This window comes from Astatotilapia calliptera, chromosome 19, assembly GCF_964374335.1.
Source record: "Astatotilapia calliptera chromosome 19, fAstCal68.1, whole genome shotgun sequence".
NCBI classification, from domain to species: domain Eukaryota; kingdom Metazoa; phylum Chordata; class Actinopteri; order Cichliformes; family Cichlidae; genus Astatotilapia; species Astatotilapia calliptera.
The window spans coordinates 5,053,291-5,075,385 of record NC_137440.1 but is presented as its reverse complement, the minus strand read 5'-3'; the positions used below and the strand labels follow the sequence as shown (position 1 = coordinate 5,075,385).

Genomic DNA, 22,095 nt, shown 5'->3' with positions numbered 1-22,095 from the left:
AGTAGCAAAGTGTTTTTGTGGGTTTTCTGAGCGTGGCTTATGTAACGGAGTTGGTTCTGGTAGTGATGTCATTTTTCAGCGGTTTTCAGTGATCATTTTTATTAGAACATTTGTAGTTATGCAGTGAGGTCAGCCGTACTGAGTTGCTCCTGCAAGGAAAAATTCAAAGAGAAAATATTAGGTATTAGATAATTAGTAATGACAACATGAAGATAACCTAGCAAAAGCATTAGCGCTACGTCTTTATCAATCAATTATGTTCTGTGTATGAGATTAAATAAACTGGAGTGTGTCCAAACTGGAGAAATGTAGAAGGACAACTTTGGAAGATTCAGACTTGACGAGACTGCTCTTTTGGACTGTATAGTAAATCTTACTTTCCTACATGCAAATTGAAGCTAAAGCTAAAAAAAACGAAGAACGTATTTATTTATGTTCCTTTGGCATGTTACACTCTGAATGTTACTGCTGATATCATGGCCTGGTCTCTGCCTTGAGCCTGTGATTGGTGGCCATCACAAGTTTGTTTGTTTTGTATTGATGAGCACTTTTAAGAAACACACACACACACACACACACACACACACACACACACACACACACACACACACACACACACACACACACACACACACACACACACACACACACACTTGTTGAACTCCAACTGGAGAATAGTCTCTCTCAGCGGCTTACTGTGTCTCACTGTGTGATCAACAGGGGTTGGAAAATTACTCTGCAGTGCTTATTACACACAAGCACACACACACACACACACACACACACACACACACACACACACACACACACACACACACACACACACACTTTGAGTCGCGCTCTTGTTGTTTTCAGTTGTTCCTATTTGAAACCGTGATTGCTCCGCGCCAAACCCTCTTTCAGTTTGTATTGTGTCTAAATGATGTTTTGTTTTGGGTGTGAATATCACAACTCTGTAGGAGAAGCTGCTAGAAGCTCTGAATTAGCAGCTGATCTGTTTGCACCTGGAAAAACACCAGACATATTCCCAGAGTTTTATTCATTCCCAACAGAAGGTTTGTGATGACAACAAGCTAATTGATAGTTTTGATAACACCGTTAGAAACGTTGTCTAAACGTGTTATTATATAAAAATAAAACTTTAAAGATTTTTTCTTACATCAAGAAATGCAGAAATGTGAGAAATATTATAATTATATAGAGAGAGACATACAGCAAAGTAATGTAACCTTTCTACAAGACATTTTATGCAAGAATTAGAAAATATGATGACGTACAGTCCAAGTTTGAAGTCAACTCAACTCTGAAACTAGTAATTGAAACGATTACCAATGGGACTGTACGATATCACTGATTGATCTGTGACTGGGTGGGAAATATTCCAGTTTAACCTTCCAGTAGCACCTGTCAGCTGTAAATCCATGCACAGTCTGTGTTCGCAGCATCAGTAGAGCATTAGATCAAATGAAATTACTTTTAATTTCCAGTTAACTTGTACAGTATTGTATGTGAGAGCAAACCAGCAACCTCCCCCACCCCCCAATGTAAACACGATCTCATGTCAACAAGAACATTATGATTATATTATTACATCTTGAACAGCAGCACTGACATCAATGACATTACTGAAAATGTAATCTTCACACTTGCAGCTAGGCGCAGAATACATGACATCCCTATTATTGATCTGCACATTTATAAAGGTAGATGATTAATAGCTGTGTGAGTATTGATTGATATGCTACTTTACATGATGGAGTATTGACATAACAAGGAGTCCTCAATGTAATTGCCTGACTTTTTCCTTTTTTTCCCCCCCGGACTCTTCTCTCTTATTTCAGAAAATCCTCTCCAAGCATTCAGGACCTGGTAGGTCTGAGCAAAACCAGTCGTCCAACATAAAAGCTCAGCTGGCTGGAGGTCGAGGTGTCACTGTGGAAAACCCTCGATCAGCCCTGTCCCCACTTACCAACTCACTTCTGGAGCAGTTGGAGGCCCGTATCAAGGAGCTGAAGGCGTGGCTGCGAGACACTGAACTCCTCATCTTTAACTCCTGCCTCAGACAGGACAAGGATGCTTCAGAGCAGCTCCAGAGCTTCAAGGTAGGAAGGAAAGTGTCTCGGTTTGTCTCTTCGGATGTTTGCCTCAATATCAGTTAAATTAGGATTATATTAGTCTAATAGTAGAAACCTACAGCAGTCAGTTGTTACATATCAAGCTCTTTTATTTCATCATGGCAAACTTTTTTCTCAGTACACCTTCATTAAGCAAAGTACTCCCTTGATTTGTTTCGTGACTAAATGTAATCCTACAGAGAAGTACTATAGTCAGACCACCAACTTTACAGATGTGTATCTGAAATCACAATAAATGAAGATGAGTGTGGTTTGATATCTTACTGATAATATATTTGGTGTGACATCTTCCACACAGGGCATGATTTACTAAACAGGGCAAAAAGCGTGTGACCGTAATCCCCAAATAATGCTCATTGGTTTGAAAGTTTTAAGGTTTTTTTTTAACCAGAGCTCAGCAGTTTTCTAAACTCAGTTGCAGCCACTTCATTTCAATATCAAGCACAAAAAATAAGACAGGTGCGTTTTTCTCCTCCCTATATATGTTGCACATTAAGAAAGGGCCTCTTATGCAACAAGGTCACTCAGAAAAAAATGTCTGAATTGTCACCTTTTACACGTAATCTTGTCACTGTACTTTTTTAACACCAAAACCCAGTTTGCGTTGCCGCATCCGTTGATTAATATGACGATATGTTGATGGTATTAATGCTCCAATTGAATAAGAACAGATAGCAGGTGACACAGCATGGCTTTTTATGCTGTATCACCTGCTGCTAAATACTATAAATACCTTTTCAATGTTGGAACTTTTATAAAGTCGACTTTGGGGTAATAAAATTTCTATTTCAGGTGTATAGTTGGCCAAGATGGACAGATGAGTAGTAATCATATGATCCAGTGTAGTCTTCAGTTTAGTTTGCCCACACGTGTCCATTTATAAATTACTGCAGATGGAAACATCACTCGTCTCTGCCTGAACTAATACTTTACTTGATATTAGTGTGTATATCATGAGTATCTAGTTAAATGACTAAAGAAAAAGCCAATCAGTTGAGTTTATTCCAAAAGGTTACCAAGTTCACTATTCAAAATAACATTTCTTGCCTTTGATAAACCAGCTTCTGTATTTAATGGCACAAAAACAGCAACAAAATAATTCAACTACTTGACTTTGTATACAAATATGAATCTAGATAAACTAACAGTTTTCAAACACAAATCATCAGAAACAAAGACACAAGATAACAAAGTGACAGCAAATAGATCCATAGTGTGTGTGTGTGTGTGTGTGTGTGTGTGTGTGTGTGTGTGTGTGCGTGTGTGAGTAAAGCATTCAGAGGTTCTGTCTGAGGTCCACTGTCACTTTTCTTCATTAGCTTTTGCAAATATGTGACAAAGCTTTGGCAAATCAACACCGAGCATTAACAGAAAACATTGTGACTGTGTGTGTGTGTGTGTGTGTGTGTGTGTGTGTGTGTGTGTGTGTGTGTCTTTGTGTTGTTGCTAAGTATAGTAATACATCGTCTTAATGAGGCCAAATGAAAGCAGGGCTGTTTTGAAGCGATGGATGTATAGAGGAAACAGCAGTTAACCTTAAAAGCCACGGGACACTAACAGGATATTAATCAGCCTACATCACACAGCGAACAGCTAGCTGCGCTGATTAGCCTAGCCCTGCCGTGTGACTGACAACCAGAGACACACACGCAAATCCACACAATCACCGTGTAAGTGTACCCACTGATATAGAACTGCATGCACACAGAAGTACATTAATTCATATACGTTTGAATTATGCTCATAAATGCTGCACAGTTAAATTACACACACATATGCAAATAAAGAGACTCAGGCAGAGGCATGCATTAAAAATGAATGCATAAAAACATATAGCTGACTGCAGTAACACAAAGAAATGAAAGCACGACTAGACAAACAGCCCTGCTGAAACAAAAAAGTTGCTTCCGTGTGATTAAGAATGTAGAACTTTAATCTTTTTGTAACCTTTCAGATTCTTTGGTTGTGACAGCTTTTACGCAAAAGAATCAGCAGCACATAATCTTTATTCATTTGAGCTTAGGCCTAAAAAGTTGGGAAAGTTTGTAAAGTGAGCATATTTGTGCATGTATGCATGTAACTGTGCATTTCATGCCTCGGGTTGAGTGTACAAAGGGAATACATAAGAGCGTGATAGAACCTTGGAATGACCCACCTGGTCATACCTCATGAAGTAGATCTGAGTGGTAAGATAGCTTTAATATTTCTAGTAAACAGAAATAAATGTGGTTTCTAAAGTGTCTAAAACTAGTTATGAAATGTCCTGTAAGGGCTTACTTTCAATCATCATCATTTTTGGCTTCAGAATTTGTAATGTAAGTAGTCTTTTTTTATCAACACCTATTAGAAGGAAGCATGTTGATAGCATCTAACTTACATACATCATTACTAGCTCTATTGTGGTGTACGACCACTACACAAGGGAACCTTTTTTCAAGTCTAGGAATGTAAAAAAAAACCTGGGCAGGGTTTAAATATAAATAGAAATAACTATTAAGCATATTTTTAAAGGAATGTGCTACTAAAGTATAAAACTCTATTTCTGTTTGCTTACTTTAGATGTCAGCTATCAGGTGTCCACTCCTGTTTATGGGCCACAAAAAGGAAGAATACCCATTATTCCCAATCCTGCATTAACATTTTTATAGTTTGCATGATGGAATTTAGCCTCCAAGTTATCAATAGGAGCCCAAAATAAACAAATATCTATAACACATTTGCCACAAAGTAAAAAAGATGACTTTTATTTTCTATCAGCAGACGTCAGGATGCTGTACATTTGTGTTTCTTCTTTTGAATGAATGATGTATTGTTTGGGTGTTGTTGTAAAAAAAAGAAAAAAAAAAGAAGTATAGGTAAAGCCTGGTGTGCCTTCTGAAAAAGCCATCCTGCTAATGTTTATTAGATTGCCAATGTTTAATAAAAAATCTCCAAATAGCACAAACTATCTTTGCTTCTCATCACAAAAAAATAACGCCATTTGGGTCAATTTTTTGTAAAGTTGATGTGAATGCAAAACACAAACTGGCTGCTTAAATGATGAAACTGTACAGAAACGAGAGTTTATCTGAAGAAAGTGAGCCTCTCACTTTTGATCCTTGTCACAGCTCTCAGTGGGAAGCCATTGATTTTTGGCAGAAAGAGGCCGTGAGCTTCTGGAGAAATGAAGATTGGAAATATTGATAGCAGTCATTTGTATGGAGAGAGAGAGCGTGAGAGAGAAAGAGAGAGAGAGAAAAGGGGGCTCAATTTTAAGAGAAGTCGACTCCATTTTAGCGATCATTTGTCTGTTTTTGGTGTTGGGACGCGTAAATGGGTTCGATTTCTGCACTGCAACCTATTACTGTAGGGCTATATGAGAAAGCAGTGGGGGTCGGCAGGGGTCGCACGGGCACACACACACACACACACAAATGCAAAAAACAACAGCATACATTGAGAAAATACATATGCATCCTCACAGGTAAATGTACAGTTCAGACACATTTCTGCATTATAGAAATGTTAAATAGTCTATTATTGTAGTCAGCACAGTGGTTCCAGAGTTCAAGAACAACTGTCTGCAGATGACGCTGTCCACAAAAAGTTTTCTCAACACCTTCATCACTTGCTTTGCTGCTAATAGATTTGGTTGGGCAATCCACTCTCAGTAATGGAAATGAACGAGTGAGCTGCTATCGATGCTTGTACGGCTGGTCCTTTAAACTGGCCCATTGGCCAAAATTGCATTGGCCCACCGGGAGAATGTCAGAGGTGCCCAGCCCTGGATGCTGTCTTTAAACAGTAGACGCTACAGCTGTAATGTTTCAGTCTTTTGGTGTAGATTACTGCTAAGGGAGAAGTTAAGTGAAGTGCTCTACTAACAAGGTGAAGGAGAAACCTTAACAGGGAGTGTATCAGTGTGTCAGTTCCACTGCTTGAACCTTGTTGAAATGTTTATCAGAAGAAGTGAGTTGATTTCAGTCCGTATTTTTCAGTCTTTGGTATCGTCAGCGTCTCCTAAATATCAGCTGTCTTTCTCTGTCCCTTTCTCTCTCTCTTTTTCTTTTTTTGCACTGAGCTGCCACCCCTCCTCCTCCACCTGGCTGTCTATAACCTGGCTCTTAATTGAATTAATGCTCCTTAAAGATACGGCGTCAGCCAGACGTTCCTCCGGCAGGCCCTGGGCCTCCGATGACTCTCTATTGTAGTAGAAATGCTGTGGGGCCTGGACACACCAAGAATTAATAGACTGAACCCCCACACACACTTGGTCTCACATATGCACAGTGGAAAGCACTCACAGCTACAAAACACACCTGCTCTCCAGTGTGTACAGGTATGCGGGCTAAAAATGAGTCTCACACACTAACAGCTTTTTCTTGAAAGTTAAATGTTGCCTGCCAGTGGGTTTCACGCAGCTTCTTGCTCATCTAATTGGCTATATTTAGTATCATCAGTGCAGTCAGATCAAAAGTCCTAACACAAACCAAAAGAAAGTGGTTGCTTTATCTGGTACATTAATCAGTAAAAAGATTAGAAAATACCAGAATTATTTTTTTTAAATCACTCTTATTTACAGGAATTCAAAACAAACATAAAAAAACAAATCAATAAAACTTGATAAACATAAAAAAAGAAATAGTCGGTTTTCACTGCACAGTACTGATTCAATATGGGTGCATTGCTTTTAAAATCTGTTAAATGATTGTTCAGGGGATCATTTTTTCTGTTGATTGACAACTTGTTTCAGCCTCAAGGAAAGACAGGATTTCATTCTGATTAAGAAAGAATTGTTTCCTTCAAAAAGGATTGGGAATGTCGATATTGTAGGAAAAACATATTTGTTCTTCCATAGTATAAAGACAATAACGCAGTAGATGCATCTGTTTATAAGTCGACTTTCGTTCCGTCTGTCTCGGAAACGGATAAGTATCCATGTTCAAAGTCAGTTTCTTTTGTCAGACAGACACACACTGTTAGGAGGCGACCTCTCGACACACACATTCACACACAGATGCTCGCACAGATAGGTGGATACGAGTGTGAGTGTTTAACTCGTTCCTCTGAAGTGAACCTCCTCTGTGTCTTATCTCCCTACCTGTCTCTATTTCCATTTACATCTCTTTTTTCCTTATCTCTTTCTCGACTGTCCTTTTTTCGGGCTTTTCCTGTCTCCCCTTGTTCCTTGTGTCTGCCTGTCATTTTCTCTTTTTCTGTCGTCCTTAGCGCATCTCTTTCTTTCTCCTGGTGCTGCTATCTGTTCAGCTGCTCCCTCTCTCCCCTGCCGTCGATAGTAGATGAACCTGTCCTCCCCTACTGTTACCCATGGACCCCTCGTCCCCCCACAGACCCTTCTAATCATGCTCTTTGGCCTCCGGCCCTCCCACCCTCCTCGTTGGGCTATTTCTATTTTCAGCTTTCTTTCCTCTTGCCAACCCCCCACCACACACACACACACACACACACACACACACACACACACACACACACACACACACACACACACACACACACACACACACCATATGACAAGTCCATCCTTTCTCTCCCTTTCAAAGACTTATGACCCATACGCCCTTTATATCGACACATACCCACCTATATCCCGACTTATTCTAAACCAGCACACAATTCTGTATTACAACGATTCTCTGTGATATACTTTATTATTCCAAAACAACTTACATGTGTCATGTGCCTGTCTCTGTCTGCATGAATCCTACTCTTTCCTTTCAAAAAATTAAAAATGGAGTCGCTATGCATTTCCACTTAATGCACCTCCAAACACTGTGACATGATCTGTTGTGGCTTGGACGGGGCCTTGTTTAGACAAAGAGACAGAGCCAACTGAAGAGCTGTAAACCCTCTTTACATAAAACTCCCCTTATTCAACATATCATTGTTATTTTAAACACCATGCTCCTCACATGTATTCCAACCACCTCACGTGTATTTAAACAATTATATAGAAATAATTAAATGACAACGCCATACAAGACTGGATTACAAACTTGGCAAATCTGGCATCTTACCCAGGACTCCAGACCGTCACGGATCTCTGGAGCAGAACACAGTTCAGTTTTGCCCCGGGTACCCAGTTTGGGTTTATCAAGTCCTGATATTTTGTGGCAGTCGCAAGTAGTCTCATTGCCAGAGCAAAAAACTGGCAGTAAACCTATACATGGCAGCCAGGGTGAAGATTCCAACTCCATCTGAAAACCTCACACTGCTGAATTTGAGCATTTTTGCACACAGTGTGAACTTCAGTTTTTTCCCCCCTGTATCTCTTACAAAATTCCCACTTTACAGGTTTTACAGGCATATGATCAGTAACTCTTTCAACAAGTATACAGTTCGAAAAGAACTTTCTGGAGTTCTGTGGATTTAGGCTGTCTTCTGAATCCCAGGCTGATTCCATGATGTTGAGGTTAGGCCTCTGTCGGGCTCGTACCATCTGTTATGCGACTTCTGTGGCTAGTTCTGTTTCAGCTTTTTGTCAAGTTTGGAGGCATTTAGATGCCTGACAGCACTGAATTGTCTTAACAAGCTAAAATGTCTGCACATTGCTGCTAGAAATGCTTTAGTACCTACATCTTTACTGCATTTCAGCTTTTTTGCTGTTTCTTATTTAGAATGATTATTTTGTGTTTGCAACGACTTGGGTGAATTATTTAATTACAAAAAAATATATATTCGGATTGCCTTGGGTTAGAGATAGTGTTGCTGATAGATAGTGTTGAGACATTGCTTCACATTAAAAGTTACTCTTGCAGGCTACGATGCTGAGAAATGCTGCAAAGGCAGGCAAAGATTTTGTTCTCAAACAGAGGACCAATGATCACGTGAATGAGCATTCTTGAAAGATCTCGCAAAGTTTTCTGTTATAAATTGTCTCACCCAGATGCCATTTTTGCCCCTTAAACATTTGCTTCTTTGCTCGATTAGATGTCTCAAATCGGGAGGTTTTAAAGCCTGAATTAATTACTCACTGAATCACTTGAATATATCCATCCTTTCGTTGTATATTTTTGTGAACACCTCTCTCCATAACATGCATAGCCCACCTCCCCTCCCTCAGTGTCTCTCAGGCAGCTAATAGAAGGTGACAGCGAGGCTCTGATATCGATACCTGCTGCATGATGAGGATTAAAGATCCACCGACTCCCTGCCAAGAACACAAGCTGCTGTGTGTTTGTGTGTCTTTTGATTATGCCCGTCTCTGTGTGTTTCTTAGTTGTAGTTCTGTTTGTGTTTATGCCTCGGTTCGGTACGTGTGTGTTTGATTCGCGCGCTTGTTGATGTTTTGAAGAGGTGTTTTCTCGTTAAGAGTTGCTCGTTAGGGGTTGAAGGCGAGCAAACAGGTGAGACGTTACCACGGTAACGGCGTCAACAAACAGATCAGACTTTCATCTTCATCTGCTCAGGAGGAGAAGAAAACACTCGGCTCTTTCATCAGCTAAAGGAATCGAGACAGAGGGAGAATCAAAAACCAGCATAGAGACAGAAGCAGAAGAAAGCTCTGAAGACAAAAGGATGTAGAGAGACACCGGAAAAGTGAGGAAAGCAAGCGAGCGAGAGAGAGACAAGAGCGGTCAGCGGCAAAAGGAAGGAGGATGGAAGAGAAAATCACGGCCACGACAAAGGAGAAGACAATTATCATTTAGTCGCTGTGAAAACCATCAAGAAACAAACTGAAAAAGAGGCGATGATGGCCATAGAGAGGAAGAGCCAGTGAAGAGTAATGAAGACAGAGGAAGAACAGAACAGGAGATTAATTGACACATTTTATTGTCATGTAGAGTTTGAACTTTTCATAACCAACCAGGTATTTATTTAAGGACGCCGCAGTCTGATATCTTTCCTCCATTATACAGCCGAGGAGACCTTGAAAAGCAGGGTGTATTTAAAATAAGGTACTCAGTAATTACTACATATTAAAAAACGTATATGTGTCGGATTGCTGAATGACAGAGACACTTTCTGACACTAGTAGTGTTCATCACATCGCTGCTGTCGAACAATTAAAACATGACAGATCAACACTGACTGCTGAATAAATAAATACCAACTTGCATTTTTGCTTAAAGCACAAATGAAGAAATATAAGAACCTTGCAACAGTTTATGTTCTGATCTGTTCTGCTTGTTCCTTCAGTTCATGGTATACACTACTGTTTGTGAGCCTCTGATACTCTGAGTCCAGTCTGCAGGGTTTACTGAAGTTGACAGACATTGTGGATCATCACTTTCCACTCATCGTATTTTTTGAAGACAATAAAGTGACAGAAAAAAAACAATGCTTAAATATGGGAAAGGTACTGAACCCCAAGTTGAAAGCAGCTATATAAGATTCAGTCCCATGACCATTTAAGCCTAACATGCCTTCCAGTATTCAGATGTTTGACTGACTCCATCCCGCAACATTTATTTCACTAATCCGTGACAAAAAGCTGAAAGGGCTCCAGAGACACAAGTAAGGTGATCGAGAAAGAGACAGAGACACGAGGCAAACCAATTTAAATCTGCTATAACAGCAACATATAAAAGTGCATGCAGACAAGACAGGGTGAAAGGCAAAGGTGGGAAAGACAAAAGGTTAGGATGAGGAAGAAAAGAGAACACTGGAACACCTCAGTGGTCAGGTGGAGGAAAATGGAAAGTGTTGGCAACACTAGCACAGAGCGACAGAACAGCATCTAAAGAGAGATGCAGGAAGAAAGGAAGAAAAAGCGAAAAGAGAGAAAGTTGGATAGATGAATATACAGGGAAATACAGAGAGACAGAAGCAGATTGGATTTTATTGATAGAAACGTTTTAACTGGCCGCGGTGCGTTCTCCCTGCTGCATTAGTGAGAACAGTAAATGCTTTCACTCACAAAGACTTCATATATCCTCCATTTGTTTACTGCTGCTGAATATTTTAAGAGTAAAGCTTTCATCCCTAAAATGTCGCCGCATGTCGAGCGGGCAAAGGGACTTCAGATAATAACTTACAATAATAAGACCTGATGATGTCAGCAGTAATCCATTTTGACTTTCACGTGAAGGCTCCAGAGCTTTCTGTCACAGAGGTGTTTTTTAAAACTTTCCTTTAATCAAACACTCACTCAGTATTTTATCTCCAGCCTCATGTCAGGGTTACTGCATGTTGTAGGTAGGCTTGCCACATATTGGGACTTTCAGAATTAGACTGCATATCATTTTTATCACCATGTTTTTAGCTTGCAACATATCTTTATGTACGGATAGAGAAGACTGCCTGCACTCAGAATAACAACATAATGTTGATTTCAGCATGTGAGCATGAATACTGCCAAACAATTACTGGTTATTTAAAGTCTGTATTTGTGATCCAGCCAATTAAAATAAAGGCTTCATTTATAATCCGATATTCTGTCTAGCAGACCAATCTAACCCAATTACCAATTACAGGTTTTAAACTAGAGACTTTCTTGCGATGGATGAAATCTGTCCACAGGCAGACAAACATTTGTCAGCCTATGAATGTGACTTGTTCATTTCACAGCCTCAATGCTAGTCTTTTGGCTGCTTCCATGTTGGGGTTCTTCAAAGCCCTGAATGACCATGAATGTTGGGAGAGAAGGTGGAAAACCAGTGCTAGCTAGGTTAGAACACACAAACATCTAATGGGTTGAGTTGTTTGTGACTGGCTGATTACAGCGCTAACGCACTGTGGTAGTGTCGTCCACTATTACCACAGGTGAGTGTCATATCTCCAGCTTTGTTTACTCTGTGTACTAATTACTGTGGGACTAATTCATCTGGTGACTTTAATGATGTCTTTGTTAAATTGTCCTTTCAGAGATTGTTGGTTTGAACACAGAAGATAAGACAAAGTATCCTGAATATCTGGATGAGTTTATTACTTGGTGTGATGCTAGTTTTCTTAAATTAAACACCAAGGTAACCAAAGAAACATATTTTGATGTAGCATTGGTAGTGTTGGGTGGTGACTGTATTCAAGTTGTAAATCCATATAAATATTTAGATACAGTTTTAGATACAATTGATGAAAACCTGACTTGGACTCAAACACCACTGTCATTTATGTAATGGTAATACTTAATGCAGAAGCCGAGACAGTTTGATGTGGATAAGCGGACAGTATACAGTGTTTTATTTAATGTTCATTTGCAGAAAGTATCCCAACTTTTTGTTTTATTGCCTGGTGTTTTTCACTTTCAGTAATCAGTAAGAGCAAACTCAGTAGGATTGTTAACATGGATGGTAAGATTGCAGGTCAGCAATAATGCAGTATGACCCAACTTTGAGAGTCACAAGTGGTGGAAAAAGGGTGAGATATCTTCAGTGATATAGTACACCTTCTTCATGGTGAATACCTCTGACCTTCCTTGGGTTGGAGGGAACAGCCCATCTTGTGCCCAGAGGTCTTCTTTATCTTGTGGTATAACTCTGCTGAACCAATCCAGCTGTAAATGATATGATGTGGTATGATAGGGGTGTCACGCGCACATAGTTTTGACTTTTGGCACTGTGGCACTTTCTTCTTGTGTAATTGAGATATCTTTATTGTGGATATATTTGTCAGACCATCGCCATCGGCACAAATGGAATTTCTGAAAGAACAATAAGTAAATCTAAATCTAATCTAAAAGCTCCATAAACTATACACGTACAATGCACAGATACAGATATCTGCTAAAAAATGCTGAGAAAAAATACAGAAAATACTAGAAGTTCTGTCATCTGGATGAGGTGTAGCTCCCAGCTCGTCATATTGTTTGTCAGATAATTCCATTAAAATTGCTTCAAAAGTCACCAGGAAAACGCTGTAGAGAATTCCAGTTGATTTAGATGTTTTAATTTTTTGTTTTAACAGGATCAAATTAGATTGAATTCATGGAAAAAAATTCCCCCATGGAGTTGTTATGTATGGATGAATTAGCTACAGTGCTAGTTTATATCAGGCTGTAAAGATGTTATTTTAATGGCTAAATATGAGCATTTTAAGCATTTGAAGAAAGCATTAGAGGAGATGCAGTTCATATCAACTGTGCAATGCTTTCACTTTTTTAGCCCCATAGCCCCGCTGCTTGAGCACTTCCAACCTTGGCTGGCATCTTCAGGATCACATTTTAACTCGTTAAGATCTGATGAGGCTGATCCTGCTGTGATGGGGTCCAACATCCTGACAAACACACACACACAGGCAAATAGATTTGCACTTTCAGGGGAAACATTACCAGCCATACAGTTGAACTCTTGTTAAACTGTTATTTTTAATATGTTTTCTATTCATTGTAGTGGTTATGATGATCATAAACAGTGATGGACACTGATGAACTGTAAGCAGTAATCTCTGCAAATCTATCACTCTTTTTGGATAGGAGCAATATGAAATCATACAACTATCTGACCTTTGATCTCTGTCCTTATCATGAGAGATGTCAGAGTAAAAACCCAAACTTTGGCGTCAAGCTCTCACATTGTCAGTGAGTATTAATTTAATATTTTAATGCACATGGGTTTCCAGGTTTTGCTGTAAATTTGACAAACACAGCGGTAAAGTGAGTGGGAGAGGTACGTTTTACTTTATTGTCTGCTTCCATTTTCAGTGAATTGCTCTAAAAGCCCTTAATGAATCCTGCTGTCTTTCAGAGCCCATTTATATGTGCTGTTAAAAAACAGTGAGCCTGAAACAGATGGATTCTGAGTCACTGGAAGTATTACATCGAGTCTCATTCCATAATGTGGTGTGACCCATTTGGAGAAATCTTATAAGGTGATATAGTGCATATTAGTTAAGCAACTTCACGTGTGTTTTAAAGGAAAGACAATCACAGAGTTCACTGAGGAGTAGTTGGAAACATAAAAACCTTTAATTCAGGTTAAAAGCCCTCCCAATAACCAGATACAGTTGTTTCTCCATACAGAAATGATGTGAAGGACAATAATGTCTAACCTGGTTTTAATAGTCAGCTGTGTTACCTGATACAAATACAGCCACTCAGAATTGCCACTTTCAGCCAGAGGACTGCCGGCTGACTGTTAACTGACAATCAGATGTCAGCTGAATGTCAGTCACTGGGAGTCCCCCTTTCTTCTCTTGGGGCGTATCGACTTTTCCCCATAAATACACCCTGTTCACCCAATTGAAGAGTGTAACCAGGAGATGGTGTTTGTTTTCTTTAAAAAAAAAACCTCTTACTTGGATAGTTATAGTTTTGGACAGTATTCTTGTCAGGGCAGTGCCTTATAATATAAAGCGCACTGAGTACATAGCACATTTTAGTTTAGCGCTATATAAATAAAGCTGAAACAGCTGTTCTTTTGATAGCTTTTGTTGTGAACCTATTCACCCATTAAAACATAAAAACTTACATTTTGAAAATGTAAAAAAATAAATGGATAAAGCTTTACACTCAGTTTGATCATTCAGACATTTTACACTGCAAATCACCAAATCTATTTCCAGCAAACATCATTTTAAATCTAATATAATAAGTTGATATAATTCACAAAACCCATAATTTCTTTATATTTTGCATAAGAGAGGTCAGACTTTCACCTAGAAGGTGCTTCAAAGTTGTTCTTTGGCTGCTTTGTGAAACATTTCCTCAAACCTTAGAGGGGAAAGCTTTTTCCATGTACTATACAATACTATGTGAATTCTATAAATGTAAGTTTTTCCTATTTGATATTCAGTTTTTGTGTTTTCTGTTGAAACCTTCAATTTGTTTCAAGGAGTAGCGTACTTGCTCTCACAGTTACATCATATCATCCCTTTGGTTACTTCAGCTCTAGGGGTCATATGATGATGACAAAGCTTTGATTGCACAATCCCAAGAAACGATATAGAAAATGTACGAAATCGGTATCAGCTGTTAATATTCTCCCGACCACATCGTTGAAAACAAATTATATTTTTGTGACAGTTTGAGTGAGAGAGTATAAGTGCTCATAAAGACCAGGCTGAACACTAATAACTGTTAATTCCCTGCTACCTGTTTGTACATGGAGTTTTTTTCACCTATAACTAAATGAATATACAAATAAATACTGCAGGTTGGACACTTATTTGTGGGACATGTGCCAGTTGGATTTCAAGTGTCCTTTTCACAGTGCAAAAATTTCCAACCACAGTATTAAAATAAATGTTAAAGGTGATAGACAAAGATTAGCGGCAGACAACTTGAGTAAGCAGGCATGACTCTGATCGTTGCCGCTATGACTGTTAATTTATTTGAAAGCGTAAATGCTGAGAGTTACCAAAAGTTTTAGTACTGCGCGAGAGCTTCATGGTCCACTTCTACAGCAGCTTTTCACTGACCTTATTAATCATCAGAAATATTTAGAACAAAGCATCAAATATTTCTGGCACGAATAAACACACACATACACAAACACGTCGGGTATCTTCTGGGGACATCTAATTGCCATAATGCTTTCCCTAACCCTAACCATAAACTGTCACTAAAACCACATTTTTAGTCTCAAAAATGCCTTGAAACTTGTGGGACCAGGATTTTGGTCCCCACAAGTATAATAAACTTCCAATTTTTTTGTCCCCACAGAGATATGAATACACGCACACGCACATATTGTAGTTCAATCAAAGTGAGTTCAAATTTCCGATTTTATATGACAACATTAGCAGTGCAGTGAATGAATCATTTTAAGATTTTATGTTCAGATACACAAGTCAGCAATAATTATCACTGGCTGGCTTGTTTGATGTGCACAACCTGGATTGTATTTGCTGCAAACATGTATCGATACCAATATATTATATACATGCTGATTCTGTCATAATTATAGAATCACTGAACAAATTTTAAAAGTATAATTATATATTGAGGCAAACTTGTAAATAAATAAATTTGCCTCCACACTGCTCCCCCTGGTGGATACACAAGACATTACTACTGGTTTAACTCAATGACACTTAGCGGTGTTACTAATCATCATTACATCATCCTAGTCTTCGGCGGGGGATATCATTACGGCCACCCATCAGCCGGCAATCGATCAGAATTCATTCGGGAAGCCGTCACGATCCCGTCACTGATGAGCCGCCCATTTTAAGTGGCAGCATCTGTAGTTATTACTACGTTCATTGCGGTCAATACACAGTGAGCATCAGTAATCTATCCAGTAATCTAATCTTGGCAAATAATCCTCATTCTATTCATATGGAAGTAGATGAACGTAATCTAGGCAGCTGTCTCTTTTCATGGTTTCAGTACAGCTCGGCTGTTAGCTACACACCCAACAAATTGTCTCAGGTGTGACAAATTTATACTGAAGTCTTTTGTGTATTATAGAGTCAGACATGTTTAGTTCTTATGTAAACATCTAGAATAATAAAAGTAAAACTCAAAATGTCTCAAACATTGCTGTCATTGACAGTAATAAACTGACATAAAGTATTATCAATCAATCAATACATGAAAGTAAAAAAGTACAAACTAGCACTGAAGGTAATACAAGGTAAACTTAATTAAACATTTTGAAACAAGAAAAGTCACCCTGTAAATTAACAGAAACTAAACTGAATTAAAAACAAAATGTCAAAATGAACTAATTAGAAAATACAAAACTACGGTGACTGTGGTCGCCTCACAGCAACAACGTTCCCTGCTTTTTGTTAACTAAAATGTTTTTCAGATCTACTTTTTAGTTTAGTTTGAGTTAACGTTAATGACATTAGAAGTGATGTTGTACGGCACTGGGAACAAGTTTTTATATTTAAATATTGTCTGCTGATATTGATCAGTGTACCTGAGATGTTTTGTCCCTTTCTGATTACAACCATTGCACAATCAAATAAAATGTCAAATGTTGTCTTAAAAAATAATTCTTAACTTTGGCCATTTTTAACATTTTGTGACAATTTTGACATCTTGTACTTCGGGAGGTAAGAGATGATGGAGCTGATCCAACAAAACCGAAACACTGCCCACTCTAAACCAATACATGATCCAAGATGTTTTAACCCTACTTCTTGATGTTTATTCCGTCCACTGGTATTAACCAAAACTCCAGAACAATAATCTAACTTCTCGTAAAAAAAAAAAATCTAGCAAGGTTGTGGATTTGTTCTGCAACCATGTACACTGATTCTCCAGTCCCGACCAACACACCAGGATAGATGTTTCCTATCCTTGTTTCAGCCTCCAAACCCTGAAGGACAGGCTTTCTGCATAATGACGTCTGTCAAGGTGCTCTTCAACGAACCGACGGAGCCGAGTGTGCTTGCTCTGTAACGTTAGTCTTTGTATGAATTCAATTAGACATATAGACGAAATGAAACTGTAACAAAGATGAAGAGAGACAAAGAAGAGGATGAGAAAGAGGGAGGAGAAAGAAGAAGACAAATGTCAGATGAGGAGAGAGAGTTGAAGAGAAAAGAGGAGAAAGATGGGAAAGAGTATGCAAACAACAAAGTTTGGGTAGCTTTAGGCGGTATTAGCAGCAGCAGAGGGAATATGTGTGTGGGAACAAATTGTCGACAGGAATTCATTAGGCTCGTTGTGCGATAACGAGTGCTTGTGGTTTTAATTGACTTAATCAACAAATAGAATTAATCAGAGATTTCTAATTAATGGTAATTGATTGAAATATCCGCTGGGTCACCACGCAAGCAGCCAAAATTCTCCTTCCCTCTCTCTGTGCATCGCTCTCTTCATTTCTGTCTCAGAATCCTTTACAGTTTGCCCTTGTCTGCTCTCCGCGTTGTCTCTCATTTGTTTTTCTTGTTCATTATGCCTTTATGTAGTTGTCTTTCTTTTTTTATTACATTTTCTTTTTGTTCTTTCTATTTCTGGTTACCCTCGCTGTGGCTATCTGACTTTGTTTTCTTTCCTTTGTTTTTTTTTAACTGGTGATCTTCACGTTTGGTGTTTTACACAACATTTACTTTGAATTAGATCGGGTCAGCACAGTGGTTAGCACTGTTGCCTCACAGCAAGAAGGTCTTGAGAGTCTCCGGGTCGTCCGGCTTGCTCCCACGGTCCAAAGACATGCAGTTACTAGGAATAGGTTAATAGGAAACTCTAAATTGCCCATAGGTGTGAATGTGAGTGCGACTGGTTGTCTGTGTCTATGTGTTGGCCCTGCGACAGACTGGCGACCTGTCCAGGGTGTACCCTGCCTCTCACCCTAAGACAGCTGGGATAGACTCCAGCCCCCAAAGATAAGCGGTAGAATGGGTGGATGGATAGATTGCATGACCAACAGTTTGAACACTTGTTTCTTCGGGTGCTGATGAGAAATAATCCAGTAAGTTTGAGAAGTCCACAAGTTCGAGTTTATTAATGTTTCTCGGTGTTCACATCACAGTTGATCTCATCCGTCCCTCCGTATTTGTCAGGCTGTAGTAATTTTATGGCAAACAGCAAAATACAAAAAACGCTCGGGTATTGAAAGACACTGTTAAATATGTCATTAGATTTACTGTCTAGTATTCAAAACAGGTTTTCCGATAGACAGTGTATGTATTGTTTTATATAGGTTCAGTTCTGTTGCTTATTGTTTTGAAGAGATTTTTTGGTGTAACCTTCATTTGTGAAATCGCAGAAAAGGATTTGGTGGAAAAGCCTCAACACTAATGAATCCTGTTTATTTTAATCCAAGAATGATGGCTTTTAAAAGACTCTATATTCAGAAAATGACACATCTTACCCACTTCTATTCTTATGTCTCTGTCTCACCTCTGTTTCAAAGTGCTTTCCACTCGTGAAACACTGACATAGCAACCACAGTAACAACCTCCACTCTCCTCTCTCTGTCTTTTGCTTTTTCTCCCTCTCTCACACCTCCCTGCATCCCTCTCCTCACGGCAGGTCTTGGTAATTAGATTGTGGAGATGAGGAGGTGGCGGAGAGTTAAGAGGATTTTGTTTTTAGGAGAAGGAGATTTAAAGAATGAGAGAGATAGAGCAGGATGGAGTAGGGGAGAGTGAGAGATCAAGCTTGAGAAAGCCAAGGAGTGAGAGAGGAAGAGGGTGAAGGGGGAATTATAGAAAGAGGAGAGCAGATCCTTTTCCTTTTGTTTATCGTGAGCCGGTCACTCTTCCTGAAAGAAAGTGTTGAGTGACAGAGATACATGAAGGGAGGGAGAGAGAGACAGAGAGAAAGCAAATGAGGAGATAGTGAAATCATTTGTCTTTTGAGTGTCTCTTCTGCTGGTCAGCTTTGAATATGACAATCTGGAGAGATCTACACAAGCCATTAACAGCTTTTCTTGGTCTGACGCTCGAGATGGCTGTGAAATGGACAATTCCCGATCAGATGCTGAAGGACCACAACCTGTTCAACACGAAGGACTTAGAGGTTCCTCTGAAACCTCATGAATTCTTCTCTTTGGCAACCTGAACGAGCCAGAAGCCTCGCCAAGGATGCTAATTTTATCCACTTATTTTCTAAATCTGTTTTCTCATTTCTAATTAGGTCTTGTGTTGGTGAAGTACTCATTAAATCAAGAGTGTCTCTTTTGCTCCATTTGAACCATAACAGTCTCATACTGTGCCAGCACTGGTGTTGACACAGTGCTAGTTTACTTCAGTAGTTCTCTCACTTCATCTTATGCTCACCCACAAGTAAGATTTCCTGATACTTAAAATGCTTTCACACCGGACATGTTTGGTGTATGTTAAACAAACTCCAGTATATATTCTTGTATAGGACAAATAACTCAACTGGAAGAGATTTCTTTGGGCAATTTTACATTTTACAGAATTGCCGGGCCAATTCTGCCCCCAGGGCCTTATATTTGACACCCTTGATCTATGTCCTTCAACTTAAACTGATTAAAAGGCGTATGTTTTGAATATAATATAGTGTGTTTTGAAATTTTAAAGCTTTATCACCAGTTTAGGTAAACTAGTTTACCTTTCTGAGGCCAGCATGTGAACAATTAGTGGTGCTGACTCACATCCTAGCAGCTTCACACTTGGCCACAAATCGTCATTAAAAGTCCCATTAAAAAAAAAGAGGCAAAAAAAGGGGCAACAACTGGACACACTCAACACTGATTTCCTGGTCTAACTTGTGACAGTTATGGAAAAGCAGATCAACAGAATCACAAAGTTTTTTGCAAATGGCACAACAGGAGACCGAAGCAATGTAGGAGCTTTACCTTGATATCATAGGCGTATCTACTATAATCTCAATGACTTCAACCACAAGACTGAGGTCAGAGGTCAAGTTTTCTGAAAGTCTTGTGACTGCAATCACTGAAGAAGGAAGTCGCGTAGGATTTTCAAATTAGTGCCGTAGGTTCATCTGCTAAAAATCTTGGATGAGTTCAAATCTCACTGACCTTGACCTAAAGGTCATAGGTCCATGATCAGGTTTTCTTAAAATCATGTGAATGCGAAAACTTAAGGTGGCGATGTAGGATTTTTAAATTGATACCACAGGTGCTTCTACCAAAAATCGTAGACGAGCTCGAATCTCAGTGACCTCGACCTCAAGGTCAGCATAAGTTTTCTGAAAATCTTGTGAATGTGATAACTTGAGAAAAAGGCAAAGTTTTTGAAATTGATACCATAGGCATGTTTACTAAAAGGCTGAGGGGTATCACCATAGAGTCCTCATTTCCCAAAAGGGCAAATTTCCTGCCTTTGTTTACAATTACCTTTGTTTTGTCTTTTCTATTCCCTCACTAGTCTCACTAGTCTTTTCTCTCAGTCTTCACGCTTTTGCACATTTCCCTCGTTTTTACCTTCACCTCTTTGTCGACCTATCTCACACTTGCTTTTGGCTTTTCTGTCCATCTCAACCTCCCCTCTACATTCTCCATCCCTTTCTCCGCAGCCACTCTATGGCTTCCCATGTATTTTTGAAGAAAAGCTTTTTAGCAAATATTTGTCCAACTGTGTCTGTAGAGCCCTCTGAGTCAATACGGACCCAGCCAGGCTAGACCGGTCCAGAGAAAAAGAGAGTGAGAGAGGGGGGGATCAGTGCATAAAAACCAGCAGTGCAGAAACAATAGAAACTTAGGAATCTCTCTTTTTTTCCTTTCTGTATGGAAATGAATTCACAAAGAACAGAGTTTTGCTCTGTAAAGCTTACCAATCTGCGAGCATAACACTTGTGACTTTCACAAGTAATGCAACTGTTGGTATACCGCTCATATCCATGTTAATGTGTTTTTAAAGGTGTTTTTAATATAGACAAAAAGAGTAAACTCCCTTTGTGAAAACACATAACCTTTACCATAAATTCTCTCAAAGAGAAGTTTGTTGCACTTGCACTGACAAACAGTGAAGTTGTGTCTATTTTTCCTGGTACCCACATATAGTTTTCCTCTACATGAAGTCATGTTTTTCTTGAGACATTTACTTAATTTCATGTCATGCTGGGAGGAAAGGGCTTATTTTAGTTAGGTTTTTTTTCTTAGTTTTTGGATCATTATATTGTTGTGTTTAACAAAAGCAGATCGCACTCACATTAGTCCTGCCTACAAGGCTCTTCATCATTTAATTAACAAGGCAAATATTCTTAAAGTATTATAGAACCAAGCAGCTAACACTGTTGGAGACGGCATCAGTGCTCTGTTGGTAACTACACCAACGTCCCCCAAATGTTTTCAAACAGATTTTTAGTTATCTCAATTAATACACACTTTAGCAGCTATTCATTTCTTTATACTTAGCAACTGTTAGCTAACAGTTTATCTATACTGTGCTATCTATTGTTAAACGGGTCTTTTAATCTCAGATTATCACGTTTTTGGAGCATTTTCTGCTAAACACCCACCAGTTTCCCATTTTCGAGATGTACTCTATCTACTATTTCCAGACTGATAATTCAGGTTAAGTTTAAATAATACTAAAAGGCATTGAAAATTCAAGAAATGCTGAAGTGGTGCCCTGAAGGGTGGGACAAGGTATAAAAAGTGTTCTAATTTCTACATTGTGCAACTGAAATGCATGCAAATGAATTTTAAAGTCTTTTGAAATTTAATCATGTCTGATTTTTTTTATTTAGAAT

General features: G+C 39.0%; 1 protein-coding gene across 1 annotated transcript in view; it reads left to right on the top strand.

The window, feature by feature from the left end:
- Positions 1-22,095, top strand: part of akap6 (A kinase (PRKA) anchor protein 6) — a 220,964-nt gene that overhangs the window by 171,750 nt on the left and 27,119 nt on the right. The window contains exon 17 of the mRNA XM_026151733.2: positions 1,842-2,102. Coding sequence (XP_026007518.2) covers positions 1,842-2,102 — 261 coding nt within the window. The remainder of the gene's footprint in view (positions 1-1,841; positions 2,103-22,095) is intronic.